Source organism: Bos indicus, chromosome 2 (genome assembly GCF_029378745.1).
Source record: "Bos indicus isolate NIAB-ARS_2022 breed Sahiwal x Tharparkar chromosome 2, NIAB-ARS_B.indTharparkar_mat_pri_1.0, whole genome shotgun sequence".
Lineage (NCBI taxonomy): Eukaryota > Metazoa > Chordata > Mammalia > Artiodactyla > Bovidae > Bos > Bos indicus.
Window position 1 is genome coordinate 93,652,601 of NC_091761.1, and position 24,175 is coordinate 93,676,775.

Here is a 24,175-nt window from a genome sequence, read left to right on the forward strand (position 1 = left end):
TTATCTCCTTCCATTTTAGCCATTTCTGCTCCTTATCTTCACCATGTCTTTGTACTGTTTTAGGTTAATACTCTCATCTGGCATTAATGCCAGTATTCCCACCTTCGTTGCTTATGCTTTAGCTTCACTTCCTTTCCATTTTGATTCTAGTAAATTCCCAGCAAAGAAGTCCAAGATGAATCAGCATATTTTAGAAAGGGAGGGAAATAAGTGAACCTGTTTCTGGAAGTTTCAGAAACAGATAGACTATCTACCGATTCCTGTTTAGGGGAGGTCTGCCTTTGATTATAGGAAAGGGATGAATAACAGGTCCCTCAAGAAATAATAGGAACAAAAGAGGATAAAGTCACTACATTTCCTTCTACCCCCTCTTTGTTAATCACCCTTTACCTTCTGCTTGTCTTTCTTTCTATTTTAAAATTGTTTGTTTTGGGGGATTTCCCTGGGAGTCAGTGGTTAGGAATCTGAGCTTCCACTGCACGGGGCACAGGTTCCATCCCTGGTTGAGAAAGTAAGATCTCCCAAGAGGTGAGGTCAAAAAAAAAAAAGAAAGAAAGAAAGAAAGAAACATGCAATTACCATAAGACGCAGCAGTTGCATTCTTGGACGTTTATTGCAGAGAAATGAAAATTTATGGGACTTCCCTGGCCATCCAGTGGTTAAATCTCTGCTTCTATTAAGACTCTGCTTCTACTGCAGGGGGCACAGGTTCCCACATACCTCTCAACTTGGCCAAAAAGCAAACAAACAACCCCCCTCTCCCTCCCGAAGAAAAAGCTGTTTATTTTGAAATAATTTTAGACTTACAGGAAAGTAAACCTTATTTGAACTTCAAAAGTTTTTCCATGTTCTTTTTCTGTGTCAAGGTCCAGTCCAGGATTCCACATTGCATTCGTTCTTATGTCTCCTTGGTTTCCAATGTTCTGCATAGTTCCTTAGTCTTTCGTTGTCTTTCGTGACCTAGATGCCTTGAAAAGTATTCATCCATTATTTTGTAGAACATCCCTCAGTTTGGGTTTGTCTGATGATTATCATGATTAAACTCAAGTTATGTATTTTTGGCCAGAATACTACAGAAGGGACATGCCCTTCTCATGGGGTCCATGATGTCGAAATGTCTTATAATTAATGATATTCATCTTAATTGTATCATTAAGGTGGTATCTGCTGGATTCCCTTTATAATTAACACATCCCTCAGGGATATATTTTGAGACTATGCAAATATTCTATTTCTCTTCAAACTCTTACCCACTAATTTTAGCATCCATCCATGATTCCCGTCAGTAACAACTGTTACTTGGTATTCCAGTATTGTTTTTACTTCATTCTTTCCTTCTACATTCACTAGTTAGAATTCCTTTCTAATGAAGAGCTATCCTCTCTCCTTCTACTATTATTTATTCAGTTATTTATATCATTATAGATTCATGGATATTTATTTTAGCCAGTCCTGTTATAATTTTGTTGCTCAGGTTTTTCCAACTTTGACTATTGGGAACTCTTTTGGGTAGCTTCTATTCCCTTTTTATTTGTCCAAGCTTTTCTGAGAACTTTCCTTTTGGTTCTATAAGAAGCTCTAGAACTATTTCATATTTTTCTTGCCATACCCCAAGAATAAACCACTTTCCCTTGGAGGCTTGATTCCTTTTATTAAGGACTCCTACTCAAACCAAGATCTGGGCTCTAGGAGTCCTCATTACTGTAGTTTCAGCAGACAGAACTTGGAAATAAATAGATACATAGATAGGTAAATGAATGAATAAATAAATAAGTCTATATACATACTTGGCTACAGATACCTCTATACTTATTTCCAAATCTGTGTATACATTTTAAAAATGTGTTTATCCTGAACCTCCAGTCCTAATCCAACACCAGTGTTCACTGTCACCTTCCCCCATCCTTATTTGTAATTACATTTTCATGCTGTGAAAACGCTGGCTTTCATTATCTATAATGTATTTAATTCTTTGTTCAACTGGTCATGTATGGATGTGAGAGTTGGACTGTGAAGAAGGCTGAGCGCCGAAGAATTGATGCTTTTGAACTGTGGTGTTGCAGAAGACTCTTGAGAGTCCCTTGGACTGCAAGGAGATCCAACCAGTCCATTCTGAAGGAGATCAGCCCTGGGATTTCTTAGGAAGGAATGATGCTAAAGCTGAAACTCCAGTACTTTGGCCACCTCATGTGAAGAGTTGACTCATTGGAAAAGACTCTGATGCTGGGAGGGATTGGGGGCAGGAGGAGAAGGGGACGACAGAGGATGAGGTGGCTGGATGGTATCACTGACTCTATGGACGTGAGTCTGAGTGAACTGCGGGAGTTGGTGATGGACAGGGAGGCCTGGCGTGCTGTGATTCATGGGGTCACAAAGAGTCAGACATGACTGAGTGACTGAACTGAACTGAACTGAATATACACATAAAGTTGTTTCATAATTGCTAACCCCTACCCTTGTAAAACCAGAGATCAAATTGCCAACATCCACTGGATCATGGAAAAAGCAAGAGAGTTCCAGAAAAACATCTATTTCTGCTTTATTGACTATGCCAAAGTCTTTGACTGTGTGAATCACAATAAACTGTGGAAAACTCTGAAAGAGATGGGAATACCAGACCACCTGATCTGCCTCTTGAGAAACCTGTATGCAGGTCAGGAAGCAACAGTTAGAACTGGACGTGGAACAACAGACTGTTTCCAAATAGGAAAAGGAGTATGTCAAGGCTGTATATTGTCACCCTGCTTATTTAACTTATATGCAGAGTACAACATGAGAAACGCTGGACTGGAAGAAGCACAAGCTGGAATCAAGATTGCTGGGAGAAATATCAATAACTTCAGATATGCAGATGACAGCACCCTTATGGCAGAAAGTGAAGAGGAACTAAAAAGCCTCTTGCTGAAAGTGAAAGAGGAGAAAGAAAAAATTGACTTAAAGCTCAACATTCAGAAAACGAAGATCATGGCATCCGGTCCCATCACTTCATGGGAAATAGATGGGGAAACAGTGGAAACAGTGTCCGACTTTATTTTTCTGGGCTCCAAAATCACTGCAGATGGTGATTGCAGCCATGAAATTAAAAGACACTTACTCCTGGGAAGGAAAGTTATGACCAACCTAGACAGCATATTAAAAAGCAGAGACATTACTTTACCAACAAAGGTCCGTCTAATCAAGGCCATGGTTTTTCCAGTAGTCATGTATGGATGTGAGAGTTGGACTATAAAGAAAGCTGAGTGCCAAAGAATTGATACTTTTGAACTGTGGTATTGGAGAAGACTCTTGAGAGTCCCTTGGACTGCAAGGAGATCCAACCAGTCCATCCTAAAGGAGATCAGTCCTGGATGTTCATTGGAAGGGCTGATGTTGAAGCTGAAACTCCAATACTTTGGCCACCAGATGTGAAGAGCTGACTCATTTGAGAAGACCCTGATGCTGGGAAAGATTGAGGGCAGGAGGAGAAGGGGATGACAGAGGATGAGATGGTTGGATGGCATCACCGACTCAATGGACATGGGTTTGGGTGGACTCCGGGAGTTGGTGATGGACAGGGAGGCCTGGCATGCTGTGGTTCATGGGGTCACAAAGAGTTGGACATGACTGAGCGACTGAACTGAACTGAACCCTTGTAAAAAAGCTGGCTTAAAACTGAACATTCGAAAAACTAAGATCACGGCATGTAGTCCCATTACTTCATGGCAAATAGATGGGAAAATGGAAACAGTAACAAACTTTTATCTTCTTGGGCTCCAAAGTCACTGTGGACAGTGACTGTAGCCATGATATTAAAAGATGCTTTCACTTTGAAAGAAAAGCTGTGACAGACCTAGACGGCATATTAAAAAGCAGAGGATCACTTTGCCGACAAAGGTCCATCTAGTCAAAGCTATGGTTTTTCCAGTAGTCATGTATGGATGTGAGAGGTGAACCATAAAGAAGGACTGAAACTGAAGCTCCAATACTTTGGCCACCTGATGCCAAGAACCAATTTATTGGAAAAGACCCTGATCCTGGGAAAGATGGAAGGCCAGAAGAGAAGGGGTCAAAGAGGATGAGATGGTTGGATGGCATCATTGACTCAATGGACATGGGTTTGAGGATACTCCAGGGGACAGTGAGGGACAGGGAAGCCATGAAGTATGCTGTAGTCCATGAGGTAGTAAAGAGTCAGACACAACTGAGCGACTGAACATCAGTCCCTGTACTAATCAGAGTATAGTGTTTATGTACAATATTTTAACATATACATATATCTTTTTTTTCAAATTCTTTTCCCATTTAGGTTATTACAGAATGTTGAGCGGAGTTCCATTTGTTATACAATAGGTCCTTTTTGGTGTGTACAATGCTTTTTGTCTTTATCCCTATAGTATCCTGTCAAAATATTTTTTTCCAGTGTTACTTGGGTTAATTCCTTTATCCCCCAAGTCCTTCAATGTGGTTATGCTAATATTTTACAATATAACTAGGTTTACATGTTATAGTTGTATTCTTATTTGGAGTTCCCCCCATATCTTGGTTGGTTGTTTTTAAAATACATACAGTAAAATTCACTCTTTGTTGTATGCAGTTCTAGGAGTTTTGGCAAGTGCAGAGAGTCACATATCCATGGTCATAATATGCAACAGATTCATATCTTCAGCCCTCTACTCCTGACAATCACTGATCTGTTTTCTATCTCTATAGTTTTGCCTTTTCCAGTATGTCATAAATAAAATCAGACAATACTTTTGGATCTGGCTTCTTTCATTTAGCAAAATGCTTTTCAAATTCATCTGTATCATTGTGTGAGTAGTATTCCATCATGTGGATATTGTACTTCCTTCTTATGATACAATTTGTGATCTTTGTCCATGCAGCTAATGTTTACATTCATAAATTTACCCAGTGGGTTGATGCTTCTAGGGACTCTGAAACTGACTTTGAAAGTATGTTTTTCATCTTTTCTTAGTACTGAATTTACATCACTTCATTTTGTTTACTATGCTTATTTCCTACAATCATCAGTCATTTTAACATTCCAAGGAGTGTTAGAACCAGTCCTTAATTATTTTCGGTAAGATTAACAAGGAGAATATGGACAATAGAAATACATAATGTACAAGCCTTGTAATAGCTATGTCTTCTTCCCCCAGCGACTTAAAGGCAGGAAAATTGACTCCTTTTAAGTTTTATATCCTTTCCCTTCCTTTACTCATCCTCTGGTAGAAGCACTAATGAGTCCTCAGGTGACTATAAAAATGGAAAGGCAGAGGAAAAGGGGAAGCACATGTTATGGGTAATCTACATAGTAGATAAAAAGCCTCTGTGTCATTGAGAATCGATTGCACTCTAGTAAAATAGATGAAAGTAGGGATTATGTATCAACAACTTTGACATATTTTAGATTTCCTTTTAATGCTTAGTACTTGTTGATTCAATGATAGATGTCAATACAGTTCAGTCACTCCGTAGTGTCCAACTCTTTGTGACCCCATGGACTGCAGCATGCCAGGCTTCCCTGTCCAGCACCAACTCCCAGAGCTTACTCAAAATCATGTCCGTCAAGTCAGTGATACCATTACAACCACCTCATCCTCTGTCGTACCCTTCTCCTCCTGCCTTCAATCTTTCCCAGCATCAGGGTCTTTTCCAGTGAGTCAGTTCTTTGCATGAGGTGGCCAAAGTATTGGAGCTTCAGCTTCAGCATCAGCCCTTCCAATGAATATTCAGGACTAATTTCCTTTAGGATAGACTGGTTGGATCTCCTTGCAGTCCAACAGACTCTCAAGAGTCTTCTCCAACACCATGGTTCAAAAGCATCAATCCTTTGGCACTCAGCTTTATAGTCCAACTCTCACATCCATACATATGGAAAACCATAGCTTTGACTAGACTTATGATAGACTTATGGTCAGTCCTTAACGTCTACCTAAAAGAATGTATTTCTACTCAGAAAATATCAGCCTCCCAACTCTGTTGTCTCTTGAAGCTACCTAGGTGTTCTTCACTATTAATACAAAGCATAGCATTCATTTGTGGCACCAAGAAAATCTTAATTGCAATAAAACAGATATTTGTAACTGTCTATCCAGGGATAGACACACATGGGTCATCTTTTAGGAATCTGTGAACTTCTAGATAGGAGTTTTTAGTTTATTGATAATGTAAGAAATCTGACTAGTCCATGCTATCTGTGAGACAGATAATTTAACTAGTTTACAGGAATTCATTAAGTTTTCATATTATCAGTTAATCAGCTAGAAAATCACTAGTGCTAATAAATATATGCAGTATGTTTTCCTAATACTGTTTATACTTAATGTGCCTTCCTTTCCTAAAGCCCTGTGGCCTTCATTGGTGACAAATGAGAATATATTTTCCCCTTTCTGTTTGCTGCTTTAGGAAGCAAAGGGTTTAACTGATTTTGAAAAGATCATTCTTGAAATCTTGAAAAAAAAAAAAGTTTTATTTTAGCTTTTTTTTAAAACTTTGAGTACAAGGTCTAAACTGCAAAACTGTGTTATTATACAGAATTTACTGTTCCAGTTCTGCTGATTTGTAACTTCCTGTAGAGGGCTTTCTGAAGAAGTATTGTTAATTCATGTGTTTACTAGTCAAAAAAAAAAAAACTTGGCTGAGTTTTGGGAGCCTGGGTGATCCTACCTCATCTACAAAATTACTGCCAAAAATTCAAGTCCATGGTATTCTCTCTTAATCAAATAATGGTACCAACCATGGAAAAGTATCACATCTTTGTTTTGTGTATGTCAGTTCTGACTACCTTGGTCCAGTATTAGTTGAAAGCTGATCAATGGGTCTCAATCAATGAAAAGCTCAATGAATTATATTTATTTAAGGTAAGGTCCATCTAGTCAAGGCTATGCTTTTTCCAGTAGTCATGTATGGATGTGAGAGGTGGACTATAAAGAAAGCTGAGTGCCAAAGAAATGATGCTTTTGAACTGTGGTGTTGGAGAAGACTCTTGAGAGTCCCTTGGACTGCAAGGAGATCCAACCAGTCCATCCTAAAGGAGATAAGTCCTGGGTGTTCATTGGAAGGACTGATGTTGAAGCTGAAACTCCAATACTTTGGCCACCTAATGCAAAGAGCTGACTCCTTTGAAAAGACCCTGATGCTGGGAAAGATTGAGGGCAGGAGGAGAAGGGGATGACAGAGGATGAGATGGTTGGATGGCATCACCAACTCAATGGACATGAGTTTGAGTAAACTCCAGGAGTTGGTGATGGACAGGGAGGCCTGGTGTGCTGCAGTCCATGGGGTCGCAAAGAGTCGGACACGACTGAGTGACTAAACTGAACCGAAGGTCGCCACAACCATTAAAATACATACGTAGATAGATATAAATATATAGGTACTTAGATATACCAGTGTTTTCAAACTAGGATGCTACTGTTAAATTTGGCTCAAAGATACCTTATGTTTGAACCTCAGGCTAATTTTTTTAAGAGTCAGTATTTAAAAATCAAGATATTTTACAAACATAGACCAAATTTGGTAACTTTTAAAAATCTGGTAGAAATCACTGGCTCATGTTTAAAACACTCCCTGCAAATCTCAAATACTTCCTTAAACTTAAGTTTTACCATAGACTTTCCTGTTTTCTAAAAATTTCTTTTAATATGCTAGGTTTGCAGTTCAGTAGTAGTATAAAATCTGGAACCACGTTCTGTCTTTCACCTGTGAAAATGTTACTATTAACCCACATATGTTCAACAAAACTGGCATTGAGCTGTTTTTCTGGGAGAAGTGATGGATTTATGCTGCTCTGTCCACACATTCTTGGCAAGTGCCCTTTTGACCACTGGCATGTATTTGTAAGACCATCTGAGTTAGAAGTAGAGTCTGTGGTTATGGACTAGGTCCAAGTTAACTGGCCCACACAGAGGAGCCAACCCATGACCTTGACCCCATCACCACAGTGTTCTAACCAACTGAGCTAAATAATTGAGTAATTGTTTCTTAGCAACCTGATCAAATCAGCTGGCATATATTAAGAGTCTGTCTGTGTACAAGGGTGAGGATGTCAGTGAACAAGGGAGCTTAAGATAATGAGAAAGTTATCAAGTCCTCATATTGGTTGGCATGTTATATTTGGCCAAGTAGTCACTAAATTGGACTTTGTCATTAGAGTTAATTGCATTTCTGGGCAATTGGAATTCATTAAAAAAAAAAATAAGTTTTTATTGAGTTGGGTTCCTTTTTAGAATTCAGAATTTTGGTGAATAATTCATAACATCTGTACAAACAATTGGGGATCACAGCAAGATAGAAAGAACTTTGTACTGAATTGAGGGGGTCAAGTCTCTGGTTCTAACTGCCAGTATGGCCTTAGGCATGTCACTTGACTTTCTGAGCTCTAAGCAGGATTAGATAAATATGATATCAAAGAGCCTTCCACCCCAAGAGAGTTTCTGTAACTACAGTTTTTAAACCAGCAAGAACACTTTGCCTACAAAGCTCTTTAAAAATGCAACTGGAATATTTTTCATAAATAGATAAATATTTCAAAAGCACTTACTGAACAAACTTATTTTTGAAATCTATTAGTATTGCATAAAACCAATATGTAATATACACCTTTCACAAGGAAATCCACTGTAAATTCAGTAAACAAATAAATGCATAAGCCATGGTTTTATATATTACACGATAGGATTTTAATGGCATTTTACATCTTAAAGCATCTATGAATCCCCTGAAAAATTTGCTCCCTTATTAAATAATTATTATTTTAGATGCAAGTTGTTGACAAATTTCTTTGGGATTATTATTTGTTAATCTCCTGACTGGGGGTACATTAATGTGGCCCATTTAAAACTATCTTTCCTCCCCCTAACTTGCCAAATTTAGATTAAACATGTTAAGCTCAAGCTTTCCTAACCAAACTATAAATTTTTCTAGTTCTTCTTTCTTTTCTTTCTTACTAACTCACTCAAATACTACATTTATAGAACTGAGTTAACGGTGATATTTTACTGTTCTTTTATCCAAACTGATTCTTCCACCGCCGGATGGGCTGGACCAGAGAATCTATAGCTCTCCGTAGAATGGGTCCTAAAGAATGTTAGGGTTGGTATAAAATGAATGACAACAGCTTAGTCACACTTGAAATAATAATATATTGGCTTGGGTTTCCGAATAACCTTCCAAAATGAAAAACACAAATACTGTGGGTTTCTGCAGAATCAAATATAACTGTAATGTTTGTAAAAAAGATTAGTTATCAGAAGTCACTTTAATATTAGGTGGTGATGTTTAGAAATACCAAATCTGGGGAGGCCAGAGGCATTAAACCCAAAGTCAAATACAGGTTGCAGATGCGCTGAGTGATGCCAGATCAGTGAGTGATGCTCCTGAGCCAGCTCAGCCATCTTTTGAGTGATGCTACTGGTGCACCTTGTACCAGCGTCCAGAGCCGCAGTGGCACAGGCTGCCAGTACACTGAGCGGAGTATATGATACCTCTGTCAGCTGAGTACATGCAGAGCTGGGCAAAAGTGAGGTTTCCAGTATCACTCCTTCTATGTCATATGATCCAAAATTGATCTGATATTTTAAAATAGCCCCAAAGATAAGGAAACACCTTCAGGTCAATTCACTTAATTGAATAGCCTACGTTTTTTAAAGAAATGTTTGTCAAAAATCCCACGTCGTATGTTCTGCTTACAGGTTCAAACCTTTCATTTATCTCATCGTGTACTTTATAGGTTGATGCCTTTAATTACATGTACATGAAATTTTTAGCATTGATTGATTATTCTGTGAGAATACTGGCAGCCATTTTGAGCTGTATTAGGAATTTATGGGAATTATTCATCTGTGGCATTGAAGAAAGGAAAAATTAGCCATTGGTACAGCAAAGGGAGGAACAAGCCAATATACTCGCATGGCAGAAGAGTGGTTTCACAGTCTAGTGGGCAAGCAAATACGGGCCTGATACTTTGGACAGATTATAAATCAATTTCTGATTTCTTTGGTCAAACTATAAATCACTGGGCTAAGCTACTATGAATTTCCAGGTGAAAGCCTATTTTGTGATTGTATGTTACTAATAATAGCTCTTTCTGAATTACAAGCGATTAGAAAACCTTGTCAGAAATCACATTGTTCTTGTTGTGTAAGCCTGGATATATTTTCTTTAGTGATATTAAATTGCTGGAGAATGAGATTATATTCATTCATATAAAGCTGTATTAAAATGGGAAACCTATTCCTATGGGTTTTTTGTCCAGGTCCCTCTGAACAAAGGGAAATGTTATTGGTTGATGGCTCTGTAGTGACTGTCACCTTGCCCGATTTCTTTTGGTATAAGGTGTGCTCGACCTGGAAGCTGCCTATAATATCCCCTGTGCACTTCAGTGAATAAACAGCAACTCTATTTAAAATAATAAATTATTACTCCTCTTTTTATTGTTGGCAACCCCATATTATTTATGGGTTCCAAGTTTTAAAAATTGAGAAAAGCTAAGGAAAGGGAGTTTTTAGACATTTTAAGAAAAAGTGCAGACACTTGCAGGCAACACAGGTTTGAAACATTTCAGAGACTTGTGACTTTTCTGGGAGAGTCAGAGTGTGATGTAGAATTTCACTTGAGATATTTAGCATAGGTATATTTTTTCCTCCTAGCCTATTTATAGTTGAGAATCAGTTCAGTTTTATGGTCTACTGTTAAGGGACTTAGAGAATAAAGAGGGATGCTAACTTTAAATCTAACATAAAAATACTGATCCCTTGCCTTACAAAGTGAAGGCTCAGATTTTTTAATTTAATTTTTTTTTTTTCCAAAAGAACTATTCTAGAGAGAAAGTTACAGACAGAGGTATTGTCATTTGAAAGTCTGTTTAAGGACAGAGTGAACTAATGACAAAGATGGGTTGTGTCAAGAGAACCCAGTAACTCCCTAACATATATCTTTATTTGAAACCTAAGATTAAAGAGGTCAACATTTCTGAAACTCTGAAATTAAAAGCCTAAGTACAAGATAGACATCATGTTTTTTCTAGATGACATCTTGGAGATTAACCACCTCTAATGACACCTTTGGGTTTAAATTTTATTTTAGGGTTTAGCCTGGTATTTGAAAATAGAGTGTTTGCATAACATGAAAGAACTAGTCATCGTGAGATAGAAACCCAAGGTGACTCAGGGCCCCCGTGGCCCTCGAGAGCCAGGTATTCATTACCTTGACCAGGTGAGTAACTGTCACCTCTTTGGTCTCACTGTGCCTGCAGACATCCAAGGCTGTGACTGGCTTGTAGTCATCACACCTAAATTAGGCTATTTGGGTGATTTGTGCATTCATCGGGAGAGCATCTTCCATGTTGGAGCTTTATGGAGGGATAACATGCTGAGTTATAAGGGACAATGGCACCCCACTCCAGAACTCTTGCCTGGAAAATCCCATGGATGGAGGAGCCTGGTGAGCTGCAGTCCATGGGGTCACTAAGAGTCAGACACGACTGAGCGACTTCACTTTCACTCTTCACTTTCATGCATTGGAGAAGAAAATGGCAACCCACTCCAATGTTCTTGCCTTGAGAATCCCAGGGACGGGGGAGCCTGGTGGGCTGCCATCTATGGGGTCACACAGAATCAGACACGACTGAAGCAACTTAGCATGGGGCCCTTCTTCTAGAATAGAGGCTATGAAAAATGGGTACAATTGACATAATTCCTGAAATCCTGACCTTTAATTCAGCTCAGCAGCGGTTGTTGAATTTTTGCAATGCATCAGGCATGAAGAATGAGACCATATTTGATGAATCGACTTGTATTCCTTAACATCCACTAGAGGATCTGGCTCAAAGTTGGTGCTGAACAAGCATTTGCTGAGTGAATGCTTGATGGCATGTATACATAAATAAGAGAAACACAGAAGGGCCTAGCCTTAGCCCTAGCCCTTGAGGAGCCCTTGAGAAACCATTTTAAGCGATAGTTAAAGCAGCGCCCTACCCCCAGTACCACTGCTCACTTCAGCACAAGCCCTCCACGCCTAGGGATCCCCTCCCTGAATCTACTCTGCACCCTATCTTGGCTAAAGATAAACATGCCCATCCAGGTTAGTTTTCTGTAGTAAAAATGTTATGCACATTAAAAAAAAAAAAAACATGAACTATTCGTTCTAATGAATTGAGACAACCTAGAAATTAACCCTCAACAATTCTCCCTTTTTCAAAATTGCTTTCTCTGCTACAGAAAAAGGGAAGAAAAAAAGTCCAAAGTTAAGAGAGCTTCTACCTTTTAAAAACAGTTTCAAACTTAGTATCACTTATTAAGAATTGATATAATGACTCCTTTCTATTATTTAAGGCTCTCTTACCAGCTCCATCGTGCATTAATTATTTTGCTTCTTTTGTATTTGTACAATAAATGCTTGACAAAAAAAAAGTGACATAATTAAAATTTTTATGGCACAATGAAAAAGTTTCCCACCCCCAGGAAGAAAAAGAAATTCTGTGATGTTCTCATTGTCTTTTCAGTGAAAATTTTATACATTAAAAAGAAGATTGTGAAAAGAAAAAAAGAGTCCTAGTTATACTTCATGTGACACACAGAAGGTTTAGAATATAGAGAACATGAAAAAGAGTACACGAGCTATAGAGGAATAAAGCTGTGTGTTCTTAATTTTAAATTTCAGATAAATATGATTTCAGCTTTGATCCTACATGGACTACGTCTTTTGTCACTCCACTAATTAATTCAGTATGCTAGAGAAAAGATGCTAATTTGAGCATCAAAGAAGTGATAATTTTTTTTGGTTTAATCAGATTTATAAAGATAAGTTTCACTCCCATTAGACTGGGTATGGCACTCAGTTTTATTTTATTTATTTTATTCTTGTTTAGTGCAGATGAAATTTGACTTGTTTCTCTTAACTTCTGAATATGGAGCAGTAACACCCTGGATTTCCTTTAAAATGGTCCTTTGCATAGTCACTGTGCCAGGAGGAAAAAAAAAAAAAAAAAACACCCGAATCAAACCAAACAAACAAAAAAATCCCACAGTTATTTCTTAATACTCCTGTCCTTTTGTTCTTTCCATGTAATGAGTTAGGCACCATCATCAGTTCCTTCTGATAATGGACTTTATACAGAGTACATGGCTGTGAATTTGTGACATTGAATAAGTTGTATCTGACATTTTATTAGTGACTCTAAATGAGACCTCCCATTTCCATGGAGCTTTTAGTTAGCCCTCCCTGCATTTCTTTTCAGGGATGTGAGTCAGTGTTTCCCTTCCCAGGCAGTTTGCCGAAATGACCCACACCTGCCAGTGAATGGACCTCAGAGATATTTCCTGTGGAGGGAGATTTCCTTCTGCAGGATGAGTCCGTGGTCAGTCTGGAGTGAGCCCCAACAGGTTGACCTCAGGAAGGCCATGGGAGCTGGGAAATCGCCCGTAGTTGGTAGAAATTAGGACATGAGATATGATGTGTTCTCAGAACAGTTTCTTTGCCTAGATTTTGGGTTTCTGGGACAGAGGAGAGAGAGAAAAGGAAGAAAGGAGGAGAAAGAGGATACCATGGGCACCCAGATGAGAAAGCGTTATCTGGCTGTTGGCCGAAGTCTGAATTCTAGCCGTGTGGTCTCTTTGGATCCATATTAGGGTTTTATGCAGACAATCAGTTGCACTCAAGCAGCCTTCAGAGACATTTAAAGATCCACTTAAAAGTAATAAAAATAAAAAGGAAGAAGCCACATATTCTGCTGCTTTGAAATAAGTAAACATTTAATAAAAGAAAAGCCTTTCTAACTATTAAGAAAACATAAAAATGCAAAAAGATCTATTTCTTTAATGCTCCTGTTAAATATGGTTCCCAGAAATCAGAAGCATTTAAGTCTGAATCACTAAGGCTCTTGCCTGCAATGTCTTAAAGCCCGTGAGCGCGTATGAAAGCAATTAATCAAAGTTCAGTGTGCTCCTGAAGAGTGTTTCGTCTTCTGGAAAGCAGAGGAATGGAATAACTTAAAACCCAGTGTGGTCATGACAGTTAATAAGCTTTTTATAGTCCCCGTGTGGATCTGAAAATCATACCTTATTAGTATCTTTATCTTTCTTCCTCACTCATTTATGCTTATTTTCATTTAATTTTAATTTCTGGCCCCTTTTTCATATTTTTTTTCCTTTTTTGCTAACCAAGCACTGCTTTAATAATCTCAGTTTTCAGTTGCTACAAAAGGGTTCTGCAAAAGTTAACTGTCCAATGGCTCACCAACTCCTTCACTGGTTCTCACAAGTCTTGTCTCCTAGAGGCCTTTGTCCCTGGTTTGTGTGTTTATTTCTAGGAAGACGGGTTATTGGTGATACACATTTTGCTTTGCTTTCTGGACCCGCTAGAATTATTCTGAATGTAGTTGGTGTTTCCAAACCCATTGTGTTTCCTTAGCTCCTCAGTCTGGGAAAGCAAAGTATCAATAGTTCAAAGATTCCCAGCTGCTGAATTGAGCCAGAGAACTGCTGAAGACTCTACCAGATGTTTCATCCACTTAGACAGAAATCCTAGAATATTCCAGGACCTCCCTGCTTTTCAATCCTAAAAACAAACATCAACACATCTGAGGTCTGAAGATTCCTCACTTTGGAATGAAGGGTTTTCATGACCACCCGTTTAGGAATCACATCCCGGGAATGAGCAAAGTAGCTGTTTTAAGGGGGAGGAGGGATGGAAAAGTTGATTTCAAAGGAAGTAGTAGATATATCAGTGGAGTTACACCTGTTTGTTGTTTTCATACAGCTTGTGTTCATCTTGAAAATATGTAAATGCCTCCAAAATAAATGTCTAAACAATATTAAAATTTTACTTGGAAATCTTTTTTTTTTTTTTTTTTTTTTTAGTTTTGACTCCTTGATTCAGTTAGTGTTAACAAGAAAAATTTTTTAGCCTGAGTTTTCCTTCAGTTACTGAATCATCAAACCACTCAGTTTCTGCTTGTGAACACCTCCTATAAAGCAAGTCCCTAACTCCTTTTGTGAACTACAGGGTGAACCTACAGAGTTTAAAGTACAGCCCTCTGCTGGGGAAAGCATAGGGAGTTTTAGAGCATTCCACCTCCCTCCTGAAAAATCACAGGCATTAACCATAACAATAATACATACTGTGGAACACTAAAAATAAAATGAGAATATCTTTTTCTTTCTTCACTAAGACTGGTTTACAGTAAACACATATCTGTACTTTCTTCTATCAGCATTAACATAAAAGTAGGCAATGGCCTTAGGTACCCCCCCCAAAGGAGGGAGAAATCTATTTGGTCAATTTTCATTGTATTTTTATCAAATTCACTAATTCTTAGGTACGATGGGAACCATCTAAGGTAAACAAGTAAAGACATTTGTGACATACATTTTAGAAGCAATAGTTGAAGTGCAGAGAAATCATATGAGATTGCAATCCATGGATGTTAATTTTGTAAGCATATGCATATGCTAATTCAGAACCCAATTCGGAATATATCAGACAACAGAAACCTTTTATGGGTGAATTTCAGAATAAACTATAGAGACATAGTCAAAGGTCTGTGAACTTCTCTGCTCCCATATTTTGCTTAAGCTCTTTCAAGCTATATAATTTACACCATGATAAGGCAATATCATGTGTAATTTAAAAGTAAACTAGTTATAGGGAGAATGAAACATTATCTGAGTCCAGAAAATACTACAACTGTGAGGTTTGTGCATTTTCATATCTGACTCCATTCCATAGATTTTTAATATTATTGATGACTGGGTCTTATAGCCTTTTCCAAATGCATCAATGATATCCAAAGGTATTTCTTAATTGTAGGAGAAATACATTAGGTTTCAAATTTTCACCTCTCCTTGAATTCATAGCTCACCACTAATTTGGAATAAGAGTGTCTGAACTTTTCCCTTGCCTGACTTTTTAGTTCTCCTAAGCCATCGCTCAGGATTGTTTTCATATAGTCTGTGCCAAGAGAAAGAAGAGTGGTCACTAATACCTACATAAATTGCCCAATGGGATCAAGGAAGAAAATTGTAGACCCATACAACTTAGCAGAATGAAAAAGTGAATGAAATATGAGACTGGAGGTAGAAACAGTCAGAGATAGAGCTATAAATTTGTGAATTTGGAATATTAGGGTACGTAGGAATCTGGGGAGGATTTGAAAGTCATCTTTATCTAGAAAGCTCAAGGAAAGAAATAGAAACAAGAAAATATTTGCTGAGAAATTAGGGAACCAATACTAAGAATTGGGTTAAAATCTTTCCAGTATGGAAACCAATAGGATACTGGAACCTTATTTAATTAGTTGGATGGAGGAGTTAGAGATCTACCTAACAACTCACCTTATTAGTGGTTGAATGCCATGTGCCTAACCCATATGATATGTAATGGCTACACAGTAAATGTCTGAATGACTGAATGAACCATTATTAAATTCTACTTCCCCAGATAGTTATTTAGGACTTCCCTGCATAGCACATGCTTGCGTACTCAGTTGCTTCAGTCATGTTTGATCTTTGTGACCCTATGGACTGTAGCCCGCCAGGTTCCTCTGTCCATGGGATTCTCCAGGCAAGAATACTGTAGTGGGTTGCCATGCCCTCCTCCAGGGGATCTTCCCAACCCAGGGATCGAACCCACGTCTCCTGCCTTGCAGGCTGGGTCTTTACCACTGAGCCACCAGGGAAACTCCTTCCCTACATAAGCCAAATAGGAATACAGGTGAGGTGTGTTACAGTATTTTTCTACAACCCTCCATGAGGTTCTTTTCCACCTTGGATATTCTATTTCCTTTGATTTATTAATTTATACCAAGAAATCTCATTTTATGGATAGGAGTCATTTTTCTTATATGTGTTGCATCACATTAACTGATAAATTACCCAGGAACACCTCCACTTCCCTTTTATCAGTTCTGTGAAGTTTTATCTCCTAGCTGCTACTTTTTCTGAGTTTCTTGCCATTATCAAGAACTTTGTTCTCCTGTACCAAAATCCATAGCAACATTAATCAGGAGAGGAAAATGGTGGAGACAACACTAGTGTCCATTGACAGATAATGGATAAACAAATACAGTACTCTACATACAATGGAATATTTTCCAGCCTTTTAAAAAAGAAGGAAATTCTGATACATGTTACAAAATCGATGAACCTTGAAGACATACTGTTAAGTGAAATAAGCCAGAAGCCAAGGGACAAGTATTGTTTGATTACATTTATATAAAGTACATGGCACCCCACTCCAGTGCTCTTGCCTGGAAAGTCCCATGGACGGAGGAGCCTGATGGGCTGCAGTCCATGGGGTCGCTAAGAGTCGGACACGACTGAGCGACTTCACTTTCACTTTTCACTTTCATGCACTGGAGTCATGCACTGGAGAAGGAAATGGCAACCCACTCCAGTGTTCTTGCCTGGAGAATCCCAGGGACGGGGGAGCCTGGTGGGCTGCTGTCTATGGGGTCACACAGAGTCGGACATGACTGAAGCGACTTAGCAGCATGTAAAGTACCAAGAACAAATTCATATAGGCAGAAAGTAGAATAGTGGTTACTAAGGGCTAGGGGAGGGAGAAATGGGGAGTTGTTGTTGAATAGGTACAAAATTTCAATCTGGGATGATGAAAATGTTCTGGAGAGATGGTGGTTAGTGTTTGCACAACAATGTGGATGTACTTAATGCCACTGACTGGTTACTCACAAAATGATTCAACTAGTAGATTTTATGTTAAGTATATTTTGTCATGCAAAAAAAAAAATGGCAGTATTCTCTTCTCTCTTTCATCTATAAATACTCTCTGGCGTTTCTTCTTATCAGCCAACAAAAGTCTTCGGAGATGAGCCAAATTGAAAACCTTCATCTTCAACATTTCACCCCATTTCCAGAAACCACCCTACCAGCCAAACCTCTCGAAATGCTTGTACACACACAGACACACACTTTTGTACTTACCTGCCATTCACTGTTAAGATGACTCCCACCTGGTTTCTGCTCACGTCACACCCTTGAACTTTGCCAGGGTGATGACTGGCTTCAGATTGCCAAATCTAATGAACCTTTTCAAGTCGTCAGCTCACTGGACTTCTCAACAGTATTCCCATCTGTTGACCATGTACTCCTCCTCCCAGCCCTCTTCTCTCAGATGTCTTACACCACATCTTCCTAACTTTCTTCCTGTCTCTTTCACTGTGCTTGTTCTGTCCGCTTTGTATACCATCCAACATTTAAGTGTTAAAGTGCCCATAGCTCAGTCCTTGTCCTCAGCTTTTTCATCTGGATTTCCCAAAGGCACTAAAATAACTGTGCTTAGAAGTGAACTTCTGATTGTCTCTCCATTGGCCCATCATTTCCAAATCACTGTCTTCTCTTCTCAGCAGCCTCCAGTCATCCAAGCCACCATCATCTTTCACCCACACTCCTGTAGCCATTCCCAGACAGCTTTCCTGCTTTTATGTGGTACACATTGTTACTTCAGCAACCAGCATCATTTTTTTAAATGTGCGTAACTTTGTAGCACTTCTCCTTAAAATGATTTGATTAGTCATTTGTTGCTCCTCTACCAATTCTTTAAATCAACCAATTTCCTTACTAGCGTCTCTGTTCTTTGAATCACTAAAAAAATGACCTACTGTCATTCCTATAATAAACTCTAAGCATCTCTCAGACCTGCACTCCAAGGACCTTGCCCTTCTTTCCGTCCGAATCTTATACAAAGATCCTTTCTGTTCTCCTTGCTTTGGAGACTGGCCTTCTTTCACTGCTTGGAATGCACCAGGCATCATGCTCCTCATGTCCTCTGCATGTCCCCTTCCTTCATCCACAGGCTTATCTCCTATCTCTACTTGTCTGGAATCTGTCCCCCTTATTGTTATGGTTTTAATGTCATTTCTTCATTAAAGACCTCCCCAAACAGTCTCTTTCCTGTTACTCTCTCTCCTAACTCCCTGCATAGCACTTTTCACAACTTATAAATTGATACTTATTTGGTGACTGTCTCCTCTATCAGAATGTAAATTTTATGAGGGCAGTGTCTGGTTTTGTATCCCAATAAAATATCAACCTACATCCAGTACTTATGACAATGTCTGACACAAAAGAGATGCCTACAAAATATTTTTTAAAACAAATGCATGAATGAAAGAAGAAGAAAGCAAGCAAGCTAGTCTTCCATGAAGCTGATTCATATAACCGCTCTGTAAAAATAAACAGGAACAGGTGTTTGAAGCAAACTTATAATTCATGAAAATCTAAATTTACATAAAGAGTATGTTGAAAGGTGATTTTTCCACTTTACGAAAAGATCCATCATAAGATTCTTTAAACAGGCTTTCCAGGTACATGGAAAGTACGATTTCATTGATTAAAACCATATGTTTGCACAGAATTCTTCAGGAAAATATCTTTTATATAAAGCAAGGTTGACCTATAAGCAATTTCCTTAAGGCACCTAGCCCAGAATGACCAACTCTCAAATTTCCTAGGTAATAGATAATGGAGGTCTGGAATGCAGTGGATATTTGAAACCTTAGAATGCAAAGCAGTAATTTCAACCATTTAAGGTCTGCATGACTTTTCTCACAAAAATAGCTAATGGAGAGATGAATCAATGTATTTGAATCTCCCCAACTCTTCTCTCTTTATGTCAGTGGAAGTAAGAATGGATATGAAATGACCCCCAAAAGAGGCTGCGTGAAAGGAGAACAAGGACCTGTAAAATTCACTAAATTGAGGCTTTTCTCCCAACTCCCACCACCACCACTGCCACCACTGATAATTAAGTTGTCTGACTGCTGTACTGGGAAGAAGAATTCAGTGTGTTAATAAATAAAAGTCATTTAACTTCTCTGAGTCTCAATTTCCTCATCTTAACAATGTGGGAGCCCTTTTGAAGATTATTGTCTTAGAATTCTGTTCTTGAACCTACCCAGACTTTACAAAATAAGATAATTGGTAACTGTTCTCTCTGTCTAATGAAATAAATTTCACAGCTTTCTGCTCTTCTTACTAGAAACTTTAATAAATGATCATGAACTTTAAATCAAAACATTTATAATATTTATAAAATTGGTTGAGTTGAATATTATTGATGGTTCTTGCTTAGAAGAAAATGCTTGGCAGAATTTACTTACAACTAACTTGGTCACTCCAACAGTAGAGAATCTGCCTGTAATGCAGGAAACCCAAGTTTCATCCATGGGTTGGGAAGATCCACTGGAGAAGGGAATGGCTACCCATTCCAGTAATGGCTACCTTACTTGGAAAATTACATGGACACAGAAGCCTAGTGGGCTACATACAGTCTGTGGGGTTACAGAGTTGGACACGATTGAGTAATTAACACTTTCACTTTTTCAACCTTTTCTTTTTCAAACATATCTCACTCTAATGGAAGCATAATAAGCTGTTCTCAAACTGCAGTACAAGTGAATACTTCAGCCACAGGAAGGAAAAAACAATATACTGGTTGTGATACTAAAAGTCAACTAGGGTATAAGTTCGTTTTGCCCTTCAAAAATGACACTACTTTCATCTCAGAAAATCTTAACACCTCAAAATTTAGAAGAAAATATTTGAGATGTAGCAGAAAAGCAAGCCTAAAATCTATAGAGATCTTGGCAATCTTGGCCTTTATCAACTTCCTGAGGCATTGTTTTACCCTCACTCCCCACAATTCTGATTTTTTTTTTTTTTTTTTGCTTCACTATTACTTTATTTGGTGACGTTTTGAGGGAAAACTATTTTAATAAGTGATGTACTAAAGTATTAACTTGTCACATAAAGGAGTTTAGAGTAATAATGTTGATCCTAAGACTCTTCTTCATGGATCCAAAAAGCCAAAGAATGTATTCATGGAAACACATTATTTAGATATTCCTGCTTTGTAGGTTAAAGAGAGATCATGAATATATTAACAAATCTGAATGATCTGAAAGTTAATGTTCTTATATTTTGTCTATTTTTTCTGTCTTCTCTATTTACTCCTATGAATGGGATCAGGTCATTTCTTCAGTGAGAAAGAGGAATAGATTCAGAAAAGGATGCAAGAAAGAGGAAGAAGAGAAAAAAAATAAGGCCGGGAATGATGGAATTAAAGCTGATGGTCAACCAACCCAAGTGCTCAGACTAGACTGGATATATAGCAAAAGCACTGCAGTAGGAGCAGACACAGAGAGACGGCAGTGGGGAGACAGGAAACTCATGAAAGACAATTTGCTCATTGAAATTATAATGAAAAAATATACAGAGGAGTCAAAGCTGGAAGAGGCTTCTGCGGAAAGCAGGATGCAGTCTGTTCTTGAATGACACCATGACTGTGAATGTTGGCAGTGCCATCTTCCACGTGTCATACTCAGAGCTGCCACTTGACCAACAACCTCTGCTTTGGTTTGAAACACAATCCAGAAAGAGACAAATGTTAGGCCACTTCTATGAAATTCTGAAGGAAATGAGTTTCTTACAAGTTTATGATTTAGGTCCTCCTGGGAGGAGATTCTGACTCTCTATGGATGTGTTGAAAGGCTGGGGCACAGGGATGGGAGTGGGGGAGGGGCAGTCAGCCGAGCATGTGTGTAATTTGACAAGTGTCCTCAGGTTATATAGCTGGAAGGATGGATGGATACATAGATACAAATGGGATGAGTAAGCTAAAGATATGAATGCTTACTCACAGAGTTAAACTTTGTAGCTAGGTAGTAAGAAACAAGGGACAACTGGGATTCCCTTAGATTTAAGACGAGTCTTTACCTTAACTGAAGTCTGTGCATAATAGAGAAGGCAATGGCACCCCACTCCAGTACTTTTGCCTAATCCCATGGACGGAGGAGCCTGGTAGGCTGCAGTCCATGGGGTCGCTAGAGTCAGACACGACTAAGCGACTTCACTTTCACTTTTCACTTTCATGCATTGGAGAAGGAAATGGCAACCCACTCCAGTGTTATTGCCTGGAGAATCCCAGGGACGGGGAAGCCTGGTGGGCTGCCGTCTATGGGGTCGCACAGAGTCGGACACGACTGAAGTGACTTAGCAGTAGTGCATAATAGAATGACTTTTATCCTGGTTCTCAGCAGAGTATCAGGTCATTTTCATTTTTCATGTGTGTTAATACCAAGGCTATGGGAGACTGCTTTCAAAGAAAATATTAATTAGGAAAAATGCCTGTCTTTTAAGAATATAAAAGACCAAAAATTAATTGTAGCTGTTTTTTTTAAATTTAAAATTGGCAGTTTCATTTTCCAAAAAATGCTAAGGAAACACCAATTATTTTATCATAATTGCAGGGAACTCTAGTGTATTCTTGTTTGGAGTGCAAATTAGTACAGCCACTATTGAAAACAATGAATGGTTCCTCAAGAAATTAAAACTAGAACTATCATATAATTCAGCAATCTCACTTTTAGATATATATCCAAAAGAATTGAAATTAGGATCTCTCAGAGATATCTGTACTCCTAAATTTGTTGCAGCATTATTCATGATAGGCAAGATACAGAAACAATCTAAGTGTTCATCAACAGATGAATGGATAAAGAAGATAGGCTTGATACACACACACACACACACATATATGGTTGTATGTATTTATACACACACACAATGGAATATTATTTAGTCATGAGAAAGAAGGAAATCCTACCATTTGTGACAACTTGGATGAATCTTGAGGGCACTATACTAAGTGAAATAAGTCAGAGAAAGAAAAACACATAGCTGTATGATGTCACTTTATGGGGAATCTAAAAAAATCAAACTCAGAGAAATAAGTAAAATAGTGGTTATCAGGGGTTGGGAGATGAATAAATGTTGGCCAAAGGGTACAGACTTCCCGGTGTAAGATTAGCAAGTTTGGGGATCTAATGTACAACATGGTGATTATAGCTGATAGTAGTGTATCAGGCAGTTAAAAGTTGCTGAGACAGCACATCTTAAATGTTCTCACAACAAAAAAGAAATGCTAACTATGTGACAGGATATGCTGCTGCTGCTGCTAAGTCGCTTCAGTCATGTCTGACTCTGTGCGACCCCATAGACGGCAGCCCACCAGGCTCCCCTGTCCCTGGGATTCTCTAGGCAAGAACACTAGAGTGGGTTGCCATTTCCTTCTCCAAGGCATGAAAGTGAAAAGTGAAAGTGAAGTCACTCAGTCGTGTCCAACTCTTCGCGACCCCATGGACTGCAGCCTACCAGGCTAGGGTGTAGCTAATATATTGGCTGTAATTCTTTTTAAAGTAATATATATCAAATCAATACATTGTAAACTTACACAATGTTATGTGTCAATTATCTCATTAAAGTTGGGGCAGAAAGTAAAATTACCACTGGCCAGTTAACTACACATATGCCCAGCACCAAGAAGTATTCAGAGCACACTGACTCAGGGCTGAATTGGGAATCATGTGGCTACATGGAGAGTGAGTGTAGCCTGAAGATATATGTTTGGTGTAGGAGGTGAGCCACATGCTAATCCCAGCCCTGCCTTGAACTTGGGTTTGTTTAAGGAACAAGGCCTCTCTGAGGTTTTGGTTCTTCATTTGTAAGGTTAGAACATTGAACTATGTGTTTGGTAAAGTCCTTTACCAGCACCATCACTATATAACCTCATGAGTTTAATCTTCAATGCCGATGCCACCTGGAATTCTGGAGGCCTCTTTAAGAGATTGATTCGGTTTTAGCTATATATTAATGACAACTTTTCAATTCTTTTAATCACCACTGAATTAATTGTTTGAAATTTTTAGTCTTTAATCACATGATTTTGCACAGACTGTACAATCAATAGCCAAGTAGAAAGAAAGAAGGAAGAGAGAAGTGGGAGGGGACTTCAGTAACTGTATTATTTTTCTGCTCTAAGTATCTTATTTTTACTTCCATTGTATGTGAAATGACTTTTTATTGCTTAGAGTAAAGAATTGTTCTTTAATGAGTTCATCTCATAAATATCTACAACTTACCACAAAAAGAACATGCTTATCATTAACAATCATCTTCTCCATGTTTCATTAGATTTGGAAAGAAGAAAGATGATAAGGGTGGAAAGGCAGAGCAAAAAGGTCCTCTGAAGCAGGGTGGCCTGAGAGAAGAGGAACTGGAAAAAATGAAAGAAGAACGTGAGAGGTGAGTAGAAATGCTAAGCCTCTTGTTTTATTTTTGTGCAGGGTCTATGTTTAATTTGGTTATTCTATCAGTCAACTGGAGAAATCTTATTTTAA

At 38.4% G+C, this 24,175-nt stretch overlaps 1 protein-coding gene across 3 annotated transcripts in view; it reads left to right on the forward strand.

Annotated features, from left to right (window-relative positions):
- Positions 1-24,175, forward strand: part of PARD3B (par-3 family cell polarity regulator beta) — a 1,151,736-nt gene that overhangs the window by 901,747 nt on the left and 225,814 nt on the right. For all 3 annotated transcript variants that reach the window (XM_019975590.2, XM_070800250.1, XM_070800252.1), the window contains one exon: positions 23,970-24,080. In XM_019975590.2, the coding sequence (XP_019831149.2) occupies positions 23,970-24,080 (111 nt within the window). The remainder of the gene's footprint in view (positions 1-23,969; positions 24,081-24,175) is intronic.